We start from the raw sequence: 22,296 nt of genomic DNA, 5'->3' as shown, positions 1-22,296 counted from the left end.
TGAAAACCAAGAAGCAACTCAAACTGGAAAGCATTAAGAGCAACCATCTATAAATAAAATAACAGCCTGCAGGCATGAGGTGCTCCTTTCTTCTTTTGCTTGTTGGCCTGATAACTTCCTGGATGATGTGTTTGTACTTCTCTTGGCCAAAGTACTCCTGTTTGGAGAAAAGTCATGGCACTGGAAAGCTTCCCATTCTCTCGCATCATGTTGATAATCCTCTTTCCTTACTCCCTACTGACAAGAGTTCTGATTTTTAGCAACAGACTGCTCCTCTGACTAGTTAAAGTATTGCCTAGGTGCGTAAGCATCTTGCTTGATTGAGGTTTCAGAGTGTCTTTAGGGGCTCTAAAATATGAACTTGTGGATTTAGAGGTTTTTTGGGAGAGCAACTGCCACAGTCATTTAGGAGTTGAATAGCTGAACAACAAAATATGAGGACTGGGTAGCTTTCAGATCTCTGCCCATCATGTAGGTGGTTCTATTAAGAATCCCTCAACAAATTCCCCCACTCCTACGGGGCTGTTAAATTTAAATAATCAATGATTCCTTAGTGCAGAAGTCTTCCTTTCGACACAGAATGCCACTTAATCACTGTGATGCCTGAAATAACTTACGTAAATTGAGCTGTCAGGGACAAATAGAGCCATAATCGTATTGCAGCCATACCTTACCTCAAAAAGATTCCTCGCTTGTTCCCCCCGACCCCTTTGGACTAATAAATTTTTCTATGTTTCAGCCTTAATGTAAAATTCTCCTCTTTGAGAGCAAATTGAACGCGTGCTGCAAAGCAGCTGCTTCATCTTCACGTCTGCTGTACAGCCAAGATTAATTTTGTAACGTGTGGGGCTTGGGGAAGGGGGGGGCATTACTTTGGTGTCTGTATTCCCACTGCTGCATTTCAGTTTTCAGAGGTGCTACAGAGCTTGAATTCATTACCCTAGGAAACGCACATAATGTCTTATGCACAGGGAAATCAATGTCCTCGGAGACGGCATTAACAATGGTAGAAAGAATGGAGCTTTGCTTAATTAAGGATAGTTTATGTGGAATATTCTGACTTGCCCTGGCACCTCGCGCAGTCCAGGTTCAGCCATTTTGTTGACAGCAGAGAGTTTTCGTCATGCCATCCGAGCCTTTGCTGCTGTTTCAGGCAGTGTTTAATATTGCTAATCCTTTGTAGATGAGGTGTGGCACTTTGCAAATTGTGTTCTCTTTTGTCCCTTCTTGCAGTCTGCAATCATTAACAGGATTCAGTGTAGGATTGTGGCTTTAGATCTCCGAGGCCATGGTAAGTAAAATAAATTTAAAATCACGTTAGTATGTTACACGCTCTTTGTTTCTGAAAGAAGATGTGATGAATCCCTCCCAAGATGACTAAAAGCACCCTTAAGGCATCCCAATTTTTATTCAAAAGCAGGGATAGAAAAGTGGCTTCTGGAGCTCTGCAGCCACTTGTCCTTCACGTGCCAGAAGCTGAGACTCCCCGTGCCTTTGGGCAAGGCAGTGGTGGGCTTGTTCCTTCCTACACACTGGCACCAACCCCCTCCTTCGTATTTTCATAACCTATAGGTGGTCTTTACCATTGGAAATAAGGTCTGTTCTTTAGTTTTAAGTTATATTGCAATTATGGACAGTGTTTCTTACCCGTAAGCTATAATGTGATAAAGTACCAACTGTTCTTATTAATTCCAGGTTTCTTAATTATTCATGTTAACTGCAGTAGGCTCGCTCTTAATAACTGCCAAAAAGCTTTGTATTGTTGCCGCTCTAATTCCTGAGCAGACTGATGGTTTCCAGCTTATAAACTTTTTTTTTTTTTGTTCTTCCAGGAGAAACAAAAGTTAGGAATCCTGAAGATCTGTCTGCAGAGACTATGTCAAAGTAAGGAAGCTTATGCTCTCTCTTCAGTATTTTACTTTTCACAAACTTTTATTTTCTTTCCTTGATTGAGCAATAAACTACTTGAGGACATGTAACCTTCGTTCAAGGGAGCTGGGAGATTAATTTCCATTTTGGGACAGTTTGAAATTTATTTGAAAGGAAAAGGACTGGGGGGTATTAGCAGGTGGAAAACTGCCTGTGAGCCAGCACCGTGCGCTGGCAGCCCAGAAAGGCCCCGTGTGCTGGGCTGCACCCAGAGCAGGGGGGGCAGCAGGGCCAGGGGGGGATTCTCCCCCTCTGCTCCGCTCTGGGAGACCCCCCTGCAGGGCTGGGTCCAGCTCGGGGGCACCAACAGCAGAAGGACATGGACCTGCTCCAGCGGGGCCAGAGGAGGCCACGGAGATGCTGGGGGGGCTGGAGCCCCCCTGTGAGGACAGGCTGGGAGAGTTGGGGGGTTCAGCTGGAGAAGAGAAGGCTCCGGGGAGACCTTAGAGCGGCCCCCCAGGGCTGAAAGGGGCTGCGGGAACAGGGGGAGGGATAGGATAAGAGGTAATGGCTTTAAACTGTCAGAGGGGAGATTTAGATGAGATCTAGGGAAGAAATTGTTCCCTGTGAGGGGGTGAGGCCCTGGCACAGGCTGCCCAGAGAAGCTGTGGCTGCCCCCTCCCTGGAAGGGTTCAAGGCCAGGTTGGACGGGGCTTTGGGCAACCTGGGCTGGTGGGAGGTGGCCCTGCTGTGTCAGGGGGGTGGAACTGGATGATGTTTAAGGTCCCTTCCAACCCAAACCAGTCTGTGATTCTGTACCTCTTCTAGCTGAGTCATAATCCTAACTGGCGTTGTTCTCTAGGTGTACTCAGTGTTTAAACTCACCTTAGAAATCAGTGTCTTCATTGCAGCCAACACTTTAAACCTGCAACGCGCTGTAACACTCGGTAGAGATTTCCTAACAGAAGAAGAATGTTTTCCTGTGATATAACTGAATGGGGCATTTTAGCTTGAAATCACCAGTTTGGCTCTTCCTTGAGCAAGTGTTCAGAGTGTGCCCACCGTGGACTGGTGGCATCCCCAGAGTGTGGGTCACAGACTGAGACTTTGAAGCGTGGAGGGAGTTGCTTTTTCAAACTACCCCGACCTGCTTTGGGATGCAAATCCCCCTCTTGACAAAGCTGTAAGAAAAGCAAATACTCACTGCTAAGCACATTATGTTATGTCCACATTTAGTACAAAGAGACTCTTTGCTATGACTACAATTAAATCACGAAGGATTTTGTAACCTTCGTATGAACAAATCCACTCGGTTTGTTGTGGGGAGTCCATGTGTGAAATGTATTCTGACTTCCATTGTATACCTTATTGCTACTGCTTACGCCTTGTCAGATCCTGATGTGTTATTGCCCTGAGGAGATGCCCTATGAAATGATTAGAATTTTTTAGATCTGGAGCAGCACTGCCATTGGGGGAAAACAAGTTCCTTTTGTTTTTAAACCTTTCTCTCCTCTTAGCAATGAGCTTGAAAGTTACTCCTGAATAGCCTTTAAATAGGAGCCTTATTACAGCTTTTTTTTTTTTTTTTTTTTTTTTTTTTTTTTTTTTTAATCAAATCCTCAAACAATTTTCTCTGGCAGAGCAAACAAGCTGGTCAACCTTTTTTCTTTTTTTTTTTTTTTTTACTTTTTTTCCATTTTCTAGTTGCTCTGCTGTTGTTTTGGGTTTTGTGTATTGCCCCAGCCAGCTTTCACATACTGCAGTGACAGCTTCAGTTGGAAGTACGTGTCTTATGAAAAGGATGGGGAAATTGCCCCCTTGCCTTGCAGTATCTGTGCTCCTAGAGAGTCTGAATCCTTGTGCTCAGTGTTGTTTGCCTTGGTCAGTAGGGCTCAGTTATTTTCACTTTTTAATTGAAAACTGTTTCTCCTCTCAGAATAATGAATTTCTTAGTCTAGGCTTGCATTCAAGAGGACTTGACAGCTTTTTCTCACCTTTTATTTAAAATTTCCACCAGCTAATGTCAATGTGAAATGTTTTCTTTGGGGATTTATTTTAAATGAACGCTTTCTGTTAATAAAACAAAAATTGACACGCTTGTTCAGGAAAGTATTGGCTTGAATGGTTTCCTGTGTTGGTACCTAGATGAAACAGTGGGAAGAAAATAAACTTGTCTCAGTTACCTGTGAGTTAAATGACCAGACGCAGAGGATTTGGAGCCAGACATCTGCCTTGGATCTGTACTTTCTCTTCCCACTGTACAAATCTGCTTCAGAAACATATCATGGTGGAGATGCCGACCGTGCTTTTATCTCTTGGCAGAGACGTTGGAAACGTGGTTGAAGCTCTGTATGGGGACCTTCCTCCCCCCATCATGTTGATTGGGCACAGCATGGGGGGGGCCATCGCCGTGCACACGGCGGTTGCCAATTTGGTGCCGAGTTTACTGGGTCTGTGCATGATCGATGTTGTGGAAGGTAAGTGTGTGTACCCTTGGGTGGGTTCTGTGCCTTTGGCTTTCTGTCTTCCACGTTGATATGTTTTGTTGTTGGGTTTGTTGTTTGGGTTTTTTTTTAATCTCCAAATCCCTGAGTACAGAAAAGTTTGCCCAGTTTTTAAACCAATGCCAATTCCATCCTCCTAACAGATGCCACCTACACAGCAGTCTTTCTAGCGTGACCCCTCTTTTTGTTTTTCCCAAATGAGCTCCCTGTTTCCTGATCATGTCATTGCAATCTTTTCTTGATAGCAGGGAGGAGGGTGACTTTTTATATAACGCGTCGTGCTGATGGGTGGTTACTGCTTTCTCCTGCTGTCTGAATGTCCTACCTGTTCAAATATTAATTGTCTGATGTGGGAGCAGGTGTGACTGTGGGTTTAGGAGTACTAAGCTGTACCTTCCTTAACAGCAGTAAATCCCCAGTGAGCTCCAGCTCTCTCTGAGGGTGTTCCCTGGTAGCCAGCTCTGTATAGAGGGATGTGGCAGTGATTTCATCAGATGCCATAAAGTTAAAATACTTGCTTTTAGGCACAGCCATGGATGCATTGAACAGCATGCAGAACTTCTTAAGGAGTCGTCCCAAAACATTCAAGTCCCTTGAGAATGCCATTGAGTGGAGGTAATGCATGGATTTATGTAGTCTCCAAAACGTCTTGTCTTTGTAGCTTGACTCCCGAAGGAAACAAAGTTTGTATAATTCATCTGTTCTCCTTTCATGCTCACTTCCCCAACTATTGTTGCCAGTTCTTTGGCTGATTTGACGAGGGGAGAGAGGTCTCAAAGATAATTAATTTCCTAGGAGATTTGGCTAGGCATTGGAGAAGGATCCTCTAAGAGTTTCAACTAACGGAAAGCTCCATGGTTTGAATTGCTGCTTCCTTGTAAGTGTCCCAACTATTGCAGAAGAAACTAGAGGCATCCATCTCATGTGTAAAATACAGGATTTATTTCTGATTCGGCAATAATTAATTATGTATTTGGCAGTTGAGTTTGAAGGGGAGAGGCTTTGTGTTTAAGTTTTAGATTGGACAACAGAAAGACCCGTTCTGTTACCAAATACCCACGTAGTTTCTGACCTCTCCCTGTCCCCAGCACTTCTCCCACATGTCTTTTAAATTCACAGTTTCAGTGACAACAAGGGGGTTCAAGTGAGTCGCCGCGTAGTGTGAGCCACTCCAAACACCTTCTGAGAAGGTTTGGGAATGGTTTGGGGAAATGGTGAGCTGTAGCAGGTTTTTGCTCCTGTTTCTGGGCCTGCTAGTTCCTGAATCTATTCAGTAAATATTTCTGCCCCCCTTCTCTTTTTTTTTTTTTTCTAGTGTAAAAAGTGGACAAATAAGAAATCTTGAATCTGCCAGAGTTTCTATGGTCGGTCAAGTCAAACAGTAGGTGGTTTTTGGTTCTGTTTCTTTTAAATGTTTTGAAATCATCTTGTCTGGTTTACAGTACTGTAACCACAGAGTGTAAATGTGCTTGAAAGCGAAAATTTCTTCTAGCAAATACAAATTTCTTATCATTTGGTCACAGTTAATACCAGCAGCAGCACTGAATAATAATCATGGCACTTGGAGAAAACCTGGCCAAAACTTCCCTGGGGTAAAATGTTTTGAAAAGTTTAACTACTGCTGGCTGTGTATTCCTTGGTTTGTCTGCCTTTCTGCAGACATTAAGAAATAAGTGTTAGCCCAATGCCTCTTCAGAAATTTTGCCCTAAATTGGGTTGGCCTCCTGGGTTTTTCACTTCCTTTTAGAAATGGTTTCATTATCTACTGCGTTTTGGGAGTGATCTGAGGTGGGTTTGGGGAGGCGTCAGAGTAACCTGCTTGTGCCACTCTAATCCTTGACATACGGGGAGCCCTTACAAATGTCTTGTGCTCCGTTACGAAAAGCTGTTGGTGATTGTTTGACCACTTCTGCCTCCTCTGAGTGGCCGTTTGCATTTATATTTGCACTGGGATACATGTGCTGTGGCTAGTCATGACTATCTTTCATCCACAGCTACTTTTAAACTTGAGGGGATTTTTTTCAGCCAGTATCTGAGAAATTGCTGAACACTTTAGGTTAAAACCTGTTATTTTTTAGGTTAAAACCTGTTATTTTTTTGTTTTGGCAGGGAATCAGCTTCTGGTTTTCTTTTCACAGGTGCGAAGGGGCTGCCAGTCCTGAATGTCCTAAAGCCATAGTGGAGGGTATTATTGAAGAAGAGGAGGAGGAGGAAGAGGATGAGGAAGGGGGAGGCTCTGTCAACAAAAGGAAGAAAGAAGATGACACAGAGGTAGGGAATTTCTTGCTGTGTTTTCAGCTTGTGTTTGCATGATGTTCCCCTGCAAGAGTAGCCACCAGCAGTTATCCAAATCATTCTAAAACAAAATGGAGCAGCTCCAGGGACCGAAAACTTTATATTGTCACTGTTGTTTTTCTTCTTTGTCTTGTGCTGCCGATTCTGTCTTGCACTGTTAACCTGAAAGCATGTGTTTGGTTTTCTTACCTGAGATGCTCACATATTTAACACATGTGGCCTGAAATAGGGCTTCTGGCCTTAATGAGGCATGCTCTTTTCTGAGTCTTCGTGGTATTTTTGTTCGTTTCCAAGACACAGTAGCATTCAGGAGGTTGTACAGGCAATTGCGACTTAGGAATGTAAATTCCTCGAGGAGAATGGTTGTAGCCAGCTCAGCCCCTTGTGTTTCTGTGTCACCTAAGTGGAAGCCACGTCTGAAGGTTCAGACAAGTTGTGAGCTATTTGTGTCAGTAAAACAATAGCAATTCCAGTGCCCTGGATACGGCAGCCTTCTCTTGATCTATAGGTGTAGCTCCTGCTGACTTTCTTGTTCCTTACTCGTTTCCTTTGGCTGTGCTTTGGAGAGCAATTTAGGAGCAAGGAGGGTCATCCCCTGGAAGTGTGTGATCCACCAGAGGGAGCCAGTATTTTTTGATATATTGTTCCAAGAGGCACTCTGAGTTCACTTTATTTCAGCTGTTTTACCGATCACTAATGCAGAGCTCTCTCTCCTCCTTGCAGACAAAGAAGGAGCATTTATACACGTGGCGAATTGAACTGGCGAAAACAGAAAAGTACTGGGACGGCTGGTTCAGGGGTTTATCTAACCTCTTCCTAAGCTGTCCAACTCCAAAGCTTTTGCTTTTAGCTGGTATGTGTCTTTTCCAGTCCTGTTCAGGTTCAGTGGCTGTTTACTTCAGTGATGTCCCACTTGTATTTTAGAGAATAGTGTCGGCATTTGGCTGATGTCTTTCTCTTGAGAATAGCAGACCTGTCTCTTCCACCTTGGCTTTTCTATGTATCTTGAAAGATGATAAACTAGTCCATTTAATCCATGTAGATCTGGAATTATTCAGAGCCCCTGTTATTAGAATAGCACGTGATCACATACTGTCTATTGCTGCTCTTGGGTGGGTGTTTTACTTGTATGATGTGGAAGACGAGCAAACAGGACAGATCCAAGCTGCCCTTCAGCCTCTACTACTCTGGTATTTTCCTGCAGATATGGGTGTGATGTGAACTTTTCAACTGAAAGTCAAATTATCAACGTTCCAGAGCCAGTTACAGGCTCTTTTTATACCCTGATAGGAAATTCAGTGCATAACCACAGTAAATACCCATTTAAGTTGTGGGGAAGCATGTGTTCTTGCGTTTTTGGCTGGGATCCTTTCCTGTCATTTTACTCACTTGAGGTGCATCAGTGAAAAAACCCTTGTGAGTGTCAGAGATGATGTTTCTTTTGTGTTTTTCAAGCCAAATGTCTCTTTCAAAATGTCAAGTAAAGCCTTGCTTAGACAGTCATGTTCTCTCTGGCTTTTCTCCATTACATCTGTTTGTTTGATTGTAGGTGTTGACAGGCTGGATAAAGATCTAACAATTGGACAGATGCAAGGTAAATATTTAATATTGTTACTCTATCCTTACTGTAATGCTCTTTTTGGATGATAGCTTGTTGCTATGGGTACACAAAAGAGAGATAGCTGGAGTGGCCTCTTACCAGGTGCAGTCTATATCGAAACAAATGCTCATTAAAGAGCTGTCTGTGGTTGTAGAAAAGGTGGAGAAATTGAGAAGGGAAAGGTTGAATTAGAAGTTGTGAAGTGCTGTTGCCATAGTTTTTGTTCAGTCTAGTGTTCAATGTTTCCAGCAATGGAGCTGCCACACTTTTGGATCAGAATGACTGTCTGTAAGGGCTTCTTTCTAATCTGATTTTTCCTACACCTGAGACCATCCAAAACTGTCTGGTCTCCTGGTGTTTGTGGCAGACATCAGACCAAGATTCAACATCTGCAATAATGTTTTGGGGGTTGTTGTTTTTTTTTTTTTCCCTTTTTTTTTTTTTTCCCATCCCAGCTTCATTCATTTCCAGAGCAACCAGTACTGGAAAGTAGTTTGAGATAACAGGATAAACATTAGGTTAAGGTAGATCTGATAACAGTTCCAACTCTGAAAGCTAGTCTTGCCTGCATCAAGAAGCTCTTAAGAACTTCAGCTTTGTTTTAAGTCCTGGGAACCTGCTCTGGTTACACCTGGGGAAGATGAATTAAGCAGTTGGTTCTTGCTTTCTTTGGAAACTGTCTGCTGTGTGTGTTGTACATTTTGCCCCAGACTCCTGTGCCTTCCCTGGTCCTTCTTCGCCTATAGTGAGAGTTCATGTGGTTGGTTTGTAAAGGATGTGAGTTCATAAATTCACAGTACTTCTAAAGCTCTAGTGTCAGATGTTTCTCGTGTACACAAGAACTGCTTGCCTAAACTGTTGCTGTTAGAAATCGCGACCACTTAAAAAGCAGCTCCAGTGATGACTCTCTTGATCTGCAGGGAAGTTTCAGATGCAGGTTCTCCCGCAGTGTGGCCATGCAGTCCACGAAGATGCTCCAGACAAGGTGAGCCCCACTGTGGGATTGAAGCTAGATAAATCACGGTCTTCATGGTTTAAATGCAAAAGGGGTCTGTTGCTTACAACGAAGGAGAGGTGGTACTTCAGGGTCATTTTTTGGCACAACGTCTTAACTGGCTGTTTGCAAAACAGCTTGGATTTTTAAGCTGGCTGGAAGGCCTAGGCTAAGATGTTACGTGACATGGGGCTTGGCTAAGTTACAGATTTAACTCCACACTCTTACCATGTGGAGTGTAGATTTATCCTCCCTGCCTTCCCTCATGAAGTTCTCTGCTCTCCCTTGTACTAAACTGCAGCTTTTAGGGGTTTGATCTCTGTTTTTCCAAGTTGGGTGGCTCACATTTTCCAAATACAAACCAAATGTTGCTGAAACAGCTTACAGATGGACAGAGCAGTGCTGCTTTTGGGTACTGCTGAAGTCAGTGTCCAGATAGAAGCAGGAATGTGGTGGAGCCTGTGGTTGGAAACACGTCTGGTTTTAAAGCTTGTTCTACACTGACCGCCGTGAGTGTAAAACCCAGCCTTCCTGTGCTTGGCTTTACCAGTCTGAAATTTTATCTAAACATATCAAGTTCTTACATTGTTATTCTTTTTCATATACATTCTAAGCAGTATTATTATTGTCAGGCTACTGTCTTGATTTATTCTTTATAGGAATAACTTGCATTGTGATTTCTCCAGACCTTTATTCCCTGCTAGACTTAGGTATTGTTGTAAGAATTACTGAAAACGTGGAGAAAAAGTTTGGTCAGTTCTTGATTGTGAGATCAGTGTCAGAGTAAAGGTGGAAGCATGTAGTTCCTTTTTTTTTTTTAATATAAAAGTCTTCTACAGAGAGCTCTTAATTTTAAAGGAGCAAATGGTTCAGCAAGAGGGTCCTGAGGACATGAACTCTTGGTGGAGATGCTGCAGGCTTTGAAAACTGACGGGATTTCTTGTTATTTTCCTGTCCCTTTAAATTCTGTCCGATTTTTTTTGTTTTTAATTTTTTTTTTTTCCCCCCTCAGGTTGCTGAAGCTGTCGCGACGTTCCTGATCCGTCACAGGTTTACAGAGCCCATCGGTGGATTCCAGTGGTAAGGCTCTGTGGGTGCTGGAGCTGTGCAGTCCTCGAGCAGAGCTCTTGCTCTTACTCCCTGCGTGTTTGGCTCTCGGTGTGGGAGGTTGGAGCTTTAGCAGAATGCTGAAAACCACATGTAGACAAACAGCTTTGAATCACAGCCAGTGATATATTTGATGTTTATGTGTTCTGTCTAAACTTCTCGCGTATTAACTTGGATTAATGAAACCTCCTCCCTTGGAGGGGAGGAGCAAAACAGATCCTCCCTAACTGATTCCTTTCTTTACAGCCTGCTGGAAGGCAGGATTACAAGCTTTGTGGTATTTAGTTTAAATAACATTTTGTTTAAGTAATCAGGGCCCTGTGTTTTGGCAACAATTCGCACGCTTCTTTGGCCAAGAAATACGGGTGAGATTAGACAGGTAAAGCTGTGTGCTTCATGTTGCAGACTTTCTGTACTTATCTCATGTGGTTTTGTGTCATGGTGAACTGTAGAAGCCAGGCCTCTGCGATCAGCCACGCAGCAGTGAGAGAGTGGGTTGTGACTGATAAGGTTGATCAGAAAAACTCCCAGAGCCTTAGTTACAGTACCATAAAGCTAATAACTAAACCAACGCTTAGACCTCCTAGAAGGTCCTAATCTGTTTTAGGATCATCTTTCAGGTGGATGGTAAAATAAGCAGGTTTCTTCAGCAGTCTTGAAAAGTCTTCCTGCTTTTAGCTAAGAATTCTTCAACAAAAGCTGTAAGCCCCAAAATGTGTGATGCTGTAGGATTGGCAGTGCTAAAGAGGTATTACTGGATGATCTCCTTTTTTCCCCTTTATCCTGTGCCCTTGGGGATGAAACAGTAGAAGTGTAGGACAGTGAACTGCATATTTTAAATCCAGTGAAAGGATATACTGTAGGTTGATGTGTAAACGGGGAGGGAGGGAGAAGACCAAAGGATTGTATGGTGTTGTATTGTTGAATCCCCACCAGGTATTTGGCAACCTGTGCTATCTCTGTGAGGCTTTGAAAGCCTGTTGCTCCTGCTCCTGCTCTCAAAAGCAGCTTTAAAACAAGAGGTTCTGGGAAAATGAGGTGGCTTGCTGGCCTTATTGTGTCCTTAAGCCACAGACAGCCACATATTAAGCTTTTGTGCTTCTCACTATTACGTAGCTTACCAGTCACTGTTAAATGCATCAGTGCTGATTTTAACCTGCACGATAGACTCCTTCTGGCCTTGTTTTACCTTGGGTAACCCAACTAAACTTAGGGTGTTGCAGAGTCAGATATCTGCAGAGAACACCTTGGTTTTAACATGTGACCTCTCTTCCTCTCTCTTTTTTTCCTCCTAGTGTGTTTCCTGCTTGTTAATAGCCTGGTGTTCTCCAGCACTGAGTCCTGTTGTAAATAAACTGCACCAGAGGCCACTGTGATGTATCCATATCCTTTCATCTCTCCAGTTCAGCAGCAGTGAGAAGTTGGTGTGAGATTCATCCCCTAGAACTAGTTCTCCAGAATGTGTAAATGCTTAGGGACTTCCTTGCTGGGAAGCAGCTTGTACTGAAGACCATGAAAAGCTCTTCAGGCCCTTGGAAGTGGGCTCCTCTCTGCTGCCACAAGGAAAAACCTCCCGAAATCCCAAGTAGTTGATCATATCGACCTCCATCAATTCTCAGGCTTTCTTGGACCCAACTGCAAAGGGGCCGTTGGCAGTCCAGATCCACCGAGGGCATTGCAGCATAGCCAAAGGCTTCAGGATTTCTCCATGGAATCGTCTAATCGTCTTTGAAGTGCCCCTTAGGTTTGTTTTTTATATACACGTTTCCCCTAAAGCAGACGAGGAATCGGCTTCACTGGGAGCTCAGGTTTCGTCTCACCAACGCCAGCCTTATGGGTTAAGCTGTGGGAAGAGCTTAGATGCTGCTTCCCTGTGCAAAGTTGCACTGGATTGTAAAACAAAAAAGGCGAGGGGGGACAGTGAGCTCCATTTCAGAGTCTTGCAGCTTTCTTAATACTCGTTTCAAGTTCTCACCAAGAAAAAGAGCCTGGGATAACTCCGTCTACTGCAGACACATGACAGGCAGGGGACTCTGGGCCTGCGTTTATGGGGAAGACCCAAGAGCAGCAGTAACACCGTGGTCTGCAGGCACTTTGCCTGTTTGGCCTTTCTCTGTGCCTGGAATGTGTTTATGCTTCCCTTCTTATAGCTGCTACACACAACGGAGCAGAGATCAGCGCCTTTTGGATGAAAAACATGCAAAACGTATGGTAGATAAAACCCTGGAAGAGCTTGGAGTCAGTCCTGGTGATGTTGATGCAGGGGTGTAGGTAGCTGCTGTGTTATGCTCCCCCCAGTATTGGAGGAAAGACCTTGTTTTCACTGTCACTTCCTAGATCGATTCACTGCCTGCCTTCCATATTTCCCTGTAAATGCAGTAGTTACACGGAGAGCTTTTCTTCAGGGTTAAATTATCCACAGACAGTTTGTCAGATTGCTTTCACCTAAGAATCATGCTTGAGCGTAAGAGCAGACACGTTTTGGGGCAGTTTTCCTCAATGTCTTGCTGGTGGTATGTCTGAAATCTTTTTTTTTTTTTAATTTTTTTCCCTTGTGTCCATAACCCCTTGATGCTGTATGATGAAAGCAGTGATTTGATGCTGTTTTGCTGAGGCAGAGTTGTGCTGTCGGGCGGATTTGGGAGCTGCGTTGCACATCTAAGCCTACGTCCTGTGACAAGAGCCACCATGAATTCTTGGCATTTGAGAGGTGCAGGTGGGGCAGAGGGAGAGGGTGTGAAGAGCTGGCAAAGCCCGGTTCAACGTCGGCCTTCACCCTGATGGAGAACCGCTGGTCTCCTCTGATTCATTCCCATGTGAGCCCTGGACACAGCAGTCGTGGCATTGCTCCGTGTCCCTTCCCTGACACGTCAGGGTGGGAAATGCCTGAATTAGAGACAAGAAAACCTCACTCCAGAGAGCTCTCCTGTCCTGGCACTTTGGCTATCAGCACTCAGGTGTTAAAGAGCAATTGCTGGCTCCTGGCGCTTCCCTCCGTAAGTCACCGTGTTAATTATTGCATTAGTTTCATGTAACCTTGATGTTTATGTCCACCCCTGGTTTAGATGCTGATGGATTACACGGCTCTTCAGTAGTTGAGATGCAAAATAGCACTTTCCCCAGCTGTATCCTGCAGATTGGCAAAATTCTCAGTCCTTTCCAGGTGAATCCTGTGTTCAAATTGTTAGAGATTAAGTACTATGGTGTGTATGTCTGGAGTCTCACTTCACGGGGTAGTTAAGCATGTGCCTGTTGTCATACTCATGAATGATCTCGGTAAAGTCACATTCCTCCCTGCTGAAGTAACTTGGAGGATCTGGCTTGGAGTGATTCGTTGTGGTAACTCCTTGCGTTTGCCTCTCATGTTATCCCTTTCATTTGCTATTACAGTTTGTGAGATCTTAAAAAAAAAAAACAAACAAAAAACAAACCAAACAACAACCAAACAAAACCCTCTGTGGAAAGCAAAAGCAAATCAGTTTTGTATTCTGTAGAAGCACCATTGGAAAAATGAATGACTGTTTCCAAATCCTGTGGGCTCCCCAGAATTATATTTTGTTGTTAACATTTGAGAAGTGAGTAAAAAAAAAAATAAATATTTCAACAGCCTATTTAATGTGGCGTTTGCTCCGTGCCAAGCTCTCAGTCCTGACTTGCACAGACTAGGTAGCTGTTCAGGGGCTCACGTAGCGCTGGCTTAAAAAAAAAAAAAAAAAAAAAAAAAAAAAAAAAAAAAAAAAAAAAAAAAAAGGTGCCTATGGGGGCAGCAGCAATAGCGTGTGGGTGGGTGGAGGGGGAATTCCTTTCGGCTGTGTCGAGCCACATTCATTTTTGAGACTGTACTTCTGTCTGAAAAATATTAATGCTCCTGTTTGCAGTTTCTTCTCCCTTTTCAGGGAGCTGCAGGCAGAGATAGATGGTATTTAGGTGAAGGATAGCACAGGCCGTGATGTAAGTAGCTGCAGAGAGAAGAAATGTTCTCTTCGACTCGTGAAAAATGGGGACATCTAGAAAATATCCCCCTAACCACCAGCTTTTCCCTGCGTGTTTTTTTTTTTTTTTCCACAGCCTGCAGCTTTGTACTGTCTCTGTGTAAAAGCAGATAAGAGGCTGTCTGCATTGAAAGGATGCTGGTTTTACGCTAGCACTTTAGATTATTTAGAAATCTTGCTTTTGTTCCAGTCGTTGGGTTTGAGGATCGGTGGAAACTTTCACAATGGAAAATCCCAGGGCTGAGCAGGAGCAGGAGATGCAGTTTGGGAGGCTGCTTTGTTGCTACGTTCACTTCTGAAATCTTTCAAATCAGACCCAGGGCGGGTTTTTCCTGCTATAATCCTGGGTTTATATACACCAGACAAAACCCACGGCGATTTGTAGATTCCGGGAGCGCTGAGATTGTTGGAAAAAGACATTTCCTGTCTTGCAGGATTGTGTAGCTTTGCTTTGAATACAGATCCTGCGAACGCAGAGCTTGGCTGCGTGTCCTCCCACACGCGTAAGCCAGCACAGTTTCTCCGTGCTTGTGTTTTGAAAAACCCTTTTAGTGACAGGGGTGATCGATACACACAGACGCAGGCACTCGGCGTGGAAATGGTGCCCGAATCGCGTCGCTCTACAGCACTCGCTTTTCTTTTGAGCCTCATCATCTTTTCTTTTTTTTTTTTTTTTTGTCTTCAGCCTGCCCTGGTCCAGATGTAAAGTGAGTGGGAGATGATACCAAAGCCAATTAAAAATACTGATTCTTATTGTGACAGAAAGTCACTTTCTCTGCAACCGAGACACCCTCGGGAAAAAAAAACAACCAAAACCAACAAAACAAAAAAGGGCACTATAGTAGAGCATGGAGTAACTTCTAAACTCCCTGTGGTTGGGGAGCTCTCAGAAGTGCTGGTGGTGTGGTAGATCCCATTGGTGACACCAGTAGCCCAGTAAATACCGTGCTGGGGTACTTCAGAGTGAACCTCCTTGCTTTTCCTCTCTCCGCCATGCAGGGCTGAGCGATTGCAGTAGGGCAGAGCCGCTTCTTGCTGGCTTCTTGTTCAGCCAGACCATGCCAGGACTCTGAAAACTGTTATCAGTGTGCTGCCACATTGAACAGGGTCTTTGAGGAGCCACCCGATGGGTATTGGAGCAGGAGAGAGCGAACAGCTTTGTGCTGATGGTCTCCACCTCCTCGACTTCAGCACTGATGTTTCTCCTCCCCTCCACTATTGCCTTTTATCTGAGCATTGAAGGGGGCTGGCAGTCAGCCCTTCGCTGGTTTGAACTGGTGCTCGACGCTCCTGAAAATCTAAACCTTAGATCTTCAGGTAAGGTCCAAAAAAATAGTTGATGGGTTGCCACTTCTAAGAAAACTTGGCCCCGGTGCGTTATAACACCCGTCTCTGAGCCTGGCGCTCCGCTCACGACCTCAGACTGCCGTTTGTGTTGCCCAAACCTGCCTCCCTTGGCTGGATCATCTGCCCCGATCCATCTGGTAACGCTGCGCCCTCGCCCCCTTGTCCCTAAAGCATCCGAAACCTGCGGGATAGCGCTTGGGTGTTTGCTCCCAGCTTTGCTGTTGGATGCTTGACTGGTTTAAACCAAGCTTTCCCAGTCTGGTGGGCTGACCTCTTACCATGTGCTGCTCTTTCCAGAAGGAAAATGTGTGTGTGTGTGTGTGCGTGAGTTCTCCAGAGACCGCGCTCTGTGTCCCGCGTCAGCCTCATCCTCTTCGTGTTTTGTTCCGTGTCCGTTTCTCTTGCCTACAAATAAAGCATTTGTGAAAAGCCTGGGGTAGGAACTCCTTCTTTCCCTTCAGCTGCAGTCCTCGGGCTCCTCGGAGCAGCCTGCGGAGGAAGGGTGTCGATCCTGGCCCAGCCCCAACCCTTGGCTTTTTCTGGTGACTCACAGAAGCGTCTTGTCATCCAAAATATTCCCCCATCCCTTCTCCCAGTGTGGGGAGGAGGTGGTGGTGGTGGGGGAAATGCTTTAACCACAGCTTTTGCTTTTTCCTCTTCCTTTCCCGATGGCTCCCACGTGTACAGAAACATCTGAAAGTAATAAACCACGGCGCTCTGGCTGTTAAGTGACCTGTGCTGCGTTGAACCGTGTGTTTTATAATATTCTGAAAATAGGGGGGGTAGGGGGTGTTGTGCCTAGCTGAAGAGCAGGAATTTGGGGAAATTTGCTTTGAAATTTTGCAAAGTCTCGCGTTCAAGCAGGCTTCAGAGAGCTGGAAAGGATTCCTGGAGCCTCTTCCTGCTCCATGTGCCTACAGAAGGGTTAATCTGAGGCTGGATAAACACAGCCACCGAGTGATAAATGCACGGTTTTGAGCGCTGGGAGACCTTGGCTTGGTGTTTCGATCCCCCTCCCCAATTTTTATCCTTTTCCTTCTAACTAGCAAAGAGGCTGAGAGGTGATGGGGTGGCCTGGACCCCCGGTCTCAGGGAGCTGAGTCTCCCCAGGCCGTACTCCCCCCCTCCCTCTCCATCCAGGAGGGTTTTAATCTCATCCAAATGTCGCATCCGTGAGGCTGGATGGATGTGGAGTCAGGGAGGGAGGGGAGGATGGCGTCCTCCAGCTTGATCCCCAATTCAGCCGGGCTCTCCCCCCATCCCGAACACCCAGGGAGAGTGATGCGGGGACCCTGCCTGATCTCCGGGTGCTGCCGGAGAGCCTTGCTGCCTCTTTTTTTGCCTTCAAGTCACGCAGGTGCTGCGGTCGGGCCGGAGAAAGGGAGCTTGTGTGCGGGGTCCCGGGGGAGCGGCGCTGGCTCGGGCGTGCTCTGAGCACGGGCAGGCTGGGGGCCAGGGCGGCTGCAAGGCAACGGCTGCCTTCTCCCTCCCCAAGGTCCCTCTTACAGCAACTGCCCTGCCAAAAAAAACCCCAAAACCCTTGTGGGGTGCAAGGGAGGGGGTCCCTGTGCTGTTGCTGGGACAAGAACGGAGTGGGGGGCTGCACAGGATGCAGCCAGGCACTGCAGCAGGTTTATTTGAGGATGGATAAGGTACTGTCTTCGTTCTAATCCTCTATGGCCATTGTGTTCACTCTGAAGCCTACTGATTAACGTAGAACTACTGTGTCACTAACTGCCAGTCCTTTTAGCAGAGAGACTTTTCACCTAGGGCTGGAGAAAGGGGCTTGAAGGTGAGTTTAGGGTCCAGGCTGGAATCAGGGGTGGGGGGACGCAGACACATACACACCTCCCAGCGGGTACCGCACTGAGGTATTCCCCTCAAACTCCAATTTAGTGTCTTTTGACTTTATTTTCACCAGATTCAGCTGTGGCTGAGCAAGTGCCACCGCCCCCAATAACACCTCACACTGCTGCCACCCCCTTCCCTCCCTCCTCTTGCTGCTAGCCTTGGGGACACCCCCAGCTGCGCCGGGGAGGCTTTGCCACCCATGGGTGCCACCTCCTTGAGCCCGTGGCGCCTCAGTCTTGTGCATCGGTGCCGCATGGCCGCCGAAACTCCTGCCCGTGCTCATGGATCCACTTATTTGCCACTGGAAGGGACAAGGACAAGGAGCTCCGTCTGTCTCCATCCCCCTGCACCCCTCCCCGACCCCACTCCGGTATCAGTGATTTATTTTTTTTTCCCATTACCCCGGATTTTTCTGGGTTCCCAGCCCCTCTCGCTCACCCCTGGCTGGAAGAACTCCCCCTCCACCCGTGTGTCACCCCAGGGTGACACCAGGGACTGTCTCTCACCCCACTTGTCCCCAGCCAGGACGGGGCAGCCGGCGTGCAGCGTGTCCCCATCCCCGTCCCCGTTCCTCCGCAGGTTCCACCAGAAGAGAGCCGCGTTCTGCAGGGCAGAGAGGGAGCCCTGGGGTTTGGCACCCCAAAACCAGAGCCACAAGCTCCAGAAGAGGGGTTTGGAACCCCAAAACAAGGCTGAGAGCCCTGGGGTTGGGGCTTGGCACCCCAAAGCTGGAGCTGTGAGACCCAGAATTGGGATTTGGAACCCCAAAACAAAGCTCAGAGCCCTGGGGTTGGCGTTTGGCACCCCAAAACTGGAGCTGGGAGCCCCAGAATTGGAATGTGGAACCCAGAAACAAAGCTGAGAGCCCTGGGGTTGGGGTTTGCCACCCTGAAACAGAACCAGGACCCCGAGAATGGTTTGGGCACCCCAAAACCAGAGCGGGGAGCCCCAGAATTGGGATTTGGAACTCGAAAACAGTCTGGGGTTGAGTTTTGGCACCCCGTAACAGGCAGGAGCCCAAGGATTGGAGTTTGGCACCTCTAAAACAGAGCCAGGAGCCCCAGAATCGGGGTTTGGAATCCCAAAATAGAGCTGGGGGTCCTGGGATTGGGGTTCAATGCCCTAAACCAGAGCTAGGAGCCCCAGAATTGGGATTTGGAACCTCAAAACAAAGCTGAGAGCCCTGGGGTTGGGGTTTGGCACCCCAAAACAGGTAGGAACCTAAAGGTTGGGGTTTGGCACCCTGAAAACAGAACCAGGAGCCTCAGAATGGTTTGGCACCCCAAAAACAGCTGGGAGCCCCAGAATTGGGGTTTGGAATGCCAAAATAGAGCTGGAAGCCCTGGGGTTGGGGTTTAACACCCCAAAACAGGCAGGAGCCCAAGGGCTGGGGTTGGAACCCTTAAAACAGAGCTGGGAGTGCTGGGGTTGGGGTTTGGTACCCTAAAACAGAGCCAGGAGCCCCAGAATTGGGTTTGGCACCCCAAAACAGCCAGGAACCCAAGGGCTGGGGATGTGACACCCCTAAAACAGAGCTGGGAGTCCTGGGTTTAGGGTTTTGGCATCCCAAAATATTGCTGGGATCCCCGGGATTGGATTTGAGCATCTCAAAACACAGATGGCAGCCCCGGGGTTAGGGTTTGGCACCCCAAAACAGAGCTGGGAGCTGCGGGATCAAGCTTTGGGAACCCTCAAAGGGAGCCAGGAACTCCAGGGTGGACTTTGGCACCCCAAAACAGATCAGGGAGCCCTGGGGTTGGGGTTTGGCATCGGGACAGGCTCAGCCACAACTCTCCTGCGAGAGACAAGACACAAGAGAGCAGCATCCCCCCTTCTCCACTACCGGGGGGGCTCATGCGGGTCCCCCTCACCTTAACCACGGGCACGCTGAAGTTGGCGTAGATAAAGGCCGTGGAGCCGCCGGCCTCCACTGCACTCAGCTGAAAAAGGAGCAAAGGAAAAGGAGCAAAAAATACAAGCCATGGCCTTGCCCTTCCCCCTGTGATGTGGCTGCTTTGCACAGGGAAACTGAGGCACAAAGCATCCCTCAGTCCCCAACTGTGTTTCCCTCGCTACAGCATGGCACAAGCTCTTAAATACTCTGCAGATGTCATTTAACACCCCACCACAGTCTGATTTAGGGCTGCCCTTGCCCCTCTCAAACCCTGTTAACTCTGAACCCTACTGATGACCAAGCAAGTGCAGTCTCTCTAGGTCTGGAAATGAGGGTGGACTCACGTAGATCATGACCGTGGCGATCCTGTTGCCCGACTTCATTCTGTAAAGGGGGCTCTTCCTGGACTGCCCCAAGAGCAAGGGGGTGGGGACGGTCAGTCCCACGCTGGCACGGCTCAGCCTGGAGGCACCTCACGCCCTAACAGAGCTGGTGGCTCTGAGCTGCCCCCTAGGGAACACTCTCCCTCTCCCTTCTTGTCTCTCCCTCCCTCCCTTCCCAGGAACATCCCAGGGATCACCATGGGGACACCCCCAGGGACCATCCAGGGCCCTCCCTGCTCCAGGCAACCATCCCAGGAGCATCATGGGGACCCCCCCAGGGTCCACCTCCAGGGACATCTGAGGGACCAGCCCAGAGACCAAAGACCACCCCAGGGACCAGTTCCAAGAACATCCCAGGTACCATCCCCAGGTCACTCCATGACCACCCCAGGGACTACCCTGAGGACCCCCCTTCTGGGCACCATTCCATAGGGACCACCCCAAGGTCAACCCCAGGGACATCTGAAGGACCAGCCCAGAGACCACCCCCAAAGACCACTCCAGGGACCGGTTTCAAGAACATCCCAGGGACCATCCCCAGATCACCCCAGGGACCACCCCCCCGGCTCCGGGCACCATCCCAGGGATCCCATGGGGACCACCCCAGTGTCCACCTCCAGGAACATCTGCGGGATCAGCCCAGAGACCACCCCAGGGACCAGTTCCACCAACATCCCAGGGACCAGCCTGGTGACCACCCCAGGGACCACCCCCAGACCACCCCAGCAGCTCCCTGACCGTGGCGTGGTCGAAGTGTGGCTCGTAGTGGCCTCCCAACCCATAGTTGACCACCTGCAGGTACTCGGCGTAGGGTGGCCGCAGGTCCAGGCCGGTGACGGCAGCGATGCGCTGCTCCAACGCCCGCACCACCGGGTCAGCGGTGTCCTTCAGCCAGGCGCTGCGGGAGCACCCCACCTTCAGCCCCCCTCCCCCCCAAATTCACGTGTGGCACTGCTGGGTGTGGAGGACCCAGGCCTCCCCAGCATGGCTTCACTGCCACCTCGGTGGTGGCAACGGGGCCATGGTGGTCCCGCTGGCTGGAGGACAAGGGGTGGGGTGGCTTCTACCTCTTGCTTATCCGGTACTCGGCTTTCTGCTGCTTCTCCCCGGAGGCGACCACGGACCTCTGCAGCTGGAGGAGGGGGATGCTGCTGCAGATGGGGACCCCCGCACCAAGCAGGGACCCCGGCTGCGGTTGGAACTGGGGGGGTTTATACCAGCTGGTGGCCAAACATTCCCACCCCAAGGTGTCCCACTGGGGTGATGGATACAACTGGGGTGTCACCAAGTCAAGCCTGGCTGGGAAGGGGTTTAGGGGCATGCGTGGACCTGGTTTCTCCCCAGAGACTTTGGGGGGGGGCTCTTGCTGCAAGAAGCTTTGGCTAAACCCTGGCTTAAACCCTCTCCTATCTTTGCATGCTCAAGGTGATCCATCTTGACCTTGTTCTTGGGGCATCCTCCTCCAGGAGAGGGACATCCCTGGGGACAGGGACCACTCACCCAGGGTCCCGCCAGCCCCTTGATGGTCTCGGCCTCAGTGTCACTGATAAAATCGTGGTACAAAGCCACGTAGGGCCGGATCTGGACCACCTCCTTCTTGGCAGGCTGGAGCAGGAGGTAGGGGCTGCCGTTGGTCTCGTAGGAGCAGCTAAGGCCTGGAAGCTGCTCCGGGGATGGCTGGGGAGAGAGGGGACCAAGGAGGGTATGAGGAGGGGGACAGCGGTGGGGTAGGGGACTGTAACAACCCCCTGCCAGCCCCACCTGCCCGCCCGGGCGCTGGCACAGCTCTTCATAAGCGTCGCGGCTCTGCAGGTGGGTGCCGTTGGGGCGCTGCAGGGGTCCGGCGCTCGTCGCCGTCCCCATCTCCAGCAGCTTCTCGTACTTGACCACATTCCTCGCCACCCTTCGGTTACTGGGGTCTGCCGGAGAGGTGCTGTCACCCGAAATGCCCTGTCCCCATCCCCACGGCATCAGTCCCCGGAGAATTAGCCCACGGGGAGGACAAGAAATGGGGTGAGGGAGGCTGGTGCCGTGCAGAAGTGATTGAGACACCCCAACACTTCTCCCCACCTCCTGCCACATCAGAAGTTGCCCCACGTACCGTAGTAGAGAAACTCCTTGGAGAGGCTCAAGGCATGGGAGATGTTTCCAGCCTGGACGGGTGGAGTGGAGAGCCCGTGAGCATCCCCCTGCCCACAGCTCAGCTCTGCCAGGCACCGCGGGGATGGGGATGGGACTCGTGGCCGTACCATGAAGTAGGAGAAGGCGAGATGGTCCAGAGCATCCTCCAGGCTGCTCCTGTCCTCAGGGTTCCAGCTGCCGTAGGAGAGGCGGAAGAGGCCAACGGCCTCCTCCAGCCACGCGATGGAGTGGTAGTAGTCACCCGTGTCGTACGCCACCTGCAAGGCAGCGTGTCCCCAGACCCTCCGACGGGGCCAGCCTGGCTTGCATCCCATCCCT

General features: G+C 48.5%; 2 protein-coding genes across 3 annotated transcripts in view; one reads left to right on the top strand and one right to left on the bottom strand.

Annotated features, from left to right (window-relative positions):
* The window catches only part of PPME1 (protein phosphatase methylesterase 1), a 28,166-nt gene extending 14,188 nt beyond the window's left edge, over positions 1-13,978 (top strand). For both annotated transcript variants that reach the window (XM_026850269.1, XM_026850277.1), the window contains exons 4-14: positions 1,234-1,291; positions 1,833-1,884; positions 4,192-4,346; positions 4,898-4,988; positions 5,689-5,754; positions 6,512-6,644; positions 7,392-7,521; positions 8,218-8,262; positions 9,189-9,253; positions 10,275-10,342; positions 11,665-13,978. In XM_026850269.1, coding sequence (XP_026706070.1) covers positions 1,234-1,291; positions 1,833-1,884; positions 4,192-4,346; positions 4,898-4,988; positions 5,689-5,754; positions 6,512-6,644; positions 7,392-7,521; positions 8,218-8,262; positions 9,189-9,253; positions 10,275-10,342; positions 11,665-11,683 — 882 coding nt within the window. In that variant the 3' untranslated portion in view covers positions 11,684-13,978. The remainder of the gene's footprint in view (positions 1-1,233; positions 1,292-1,832; positions 1,885-4,191; positions 4,347-4,897; positions 4,989-5,688; positions 5,755-6,511; positions 6,645-7,391; positions 7,522-8,217; positions 8,263-9,188; positions 9,254-10,274; positions 10,343-11,664) is intronic.
* A 3,597-nt stretch (positions 13,979-17,575) lies between these two features.
* P4HA3 (prolyl 4-hydroxylase subunit alpha 3) lies at positions 17,576-22,292 on the bottom strand. Its single transcript, XM_026849716.1, has 10 exons — positions 22,086-22,292; positions 21,938-21,989; positions 21,598-21,755; positions 21,337-21,513; positions 20,904-20,968; positions 20,575-20,734; positions 19,798-19,860; positions 19,431-19,499; positions 18,066-18,162; positions 17,576-17,860 (listed from the first exon to the last, which is right to left on the bottom strand). Exons 1-10 carry the CDS (start codon positions 22,290-22,292, stop codon positions 17,790-17,792), a joined length of 1,119 nt encoding a protein of 372 aa, XP_026705517.1. The 3' UTR covers positions 17,576-17,789.
* Between the last annotated feature and the right edge of the window lie 4 nt (positions 22,293-22,296).

The sequence above is a fragment of the Athene cunicularia genome (assembly GCF_003259725.1).
Source record: "Athene cunicularia isolate RWA chromosome 1 unlocalized genomic scaffold, athCun1 chr1_part1, whole genome shotgun sequence".
NCBI classification, from domain to species: domain Eukaryota; kingdom Metazoa; phylum Chordata; class Aves; order Strigiformes; family Strigidae; genus Athene; species Athene cunicularia.
This window is presented reverse-complemented; position numbering and strand designations above follow the sequence as displayed.

Excerpts from the sequence above, each read along its gene's own strand:
- P4HA3 (XM_026849716.1), bottom strand. The coding sequence starts at position 22,292 with ATGGGATGCAAGCCAGGCTGGCCCCGTCGGAGGGTCTGGGGACACGCT. Across the intron at positions 20,969-21,336 it reads AGGGGCTGGCGGGACCCTGG|CTGCAGAGGTCCGTGGTCGC; the intron begins GTGAGTGGTCCC and ends CCCCTCCTCCAG. Across the intron at positions 19,861-20,574 it reads CACACTTCGACCACGCCACG|TCCAGGAAGAGCCCCCTTTA; the intron begins GTCAGGGAGCTG and ends CTCTTGGGGCAG.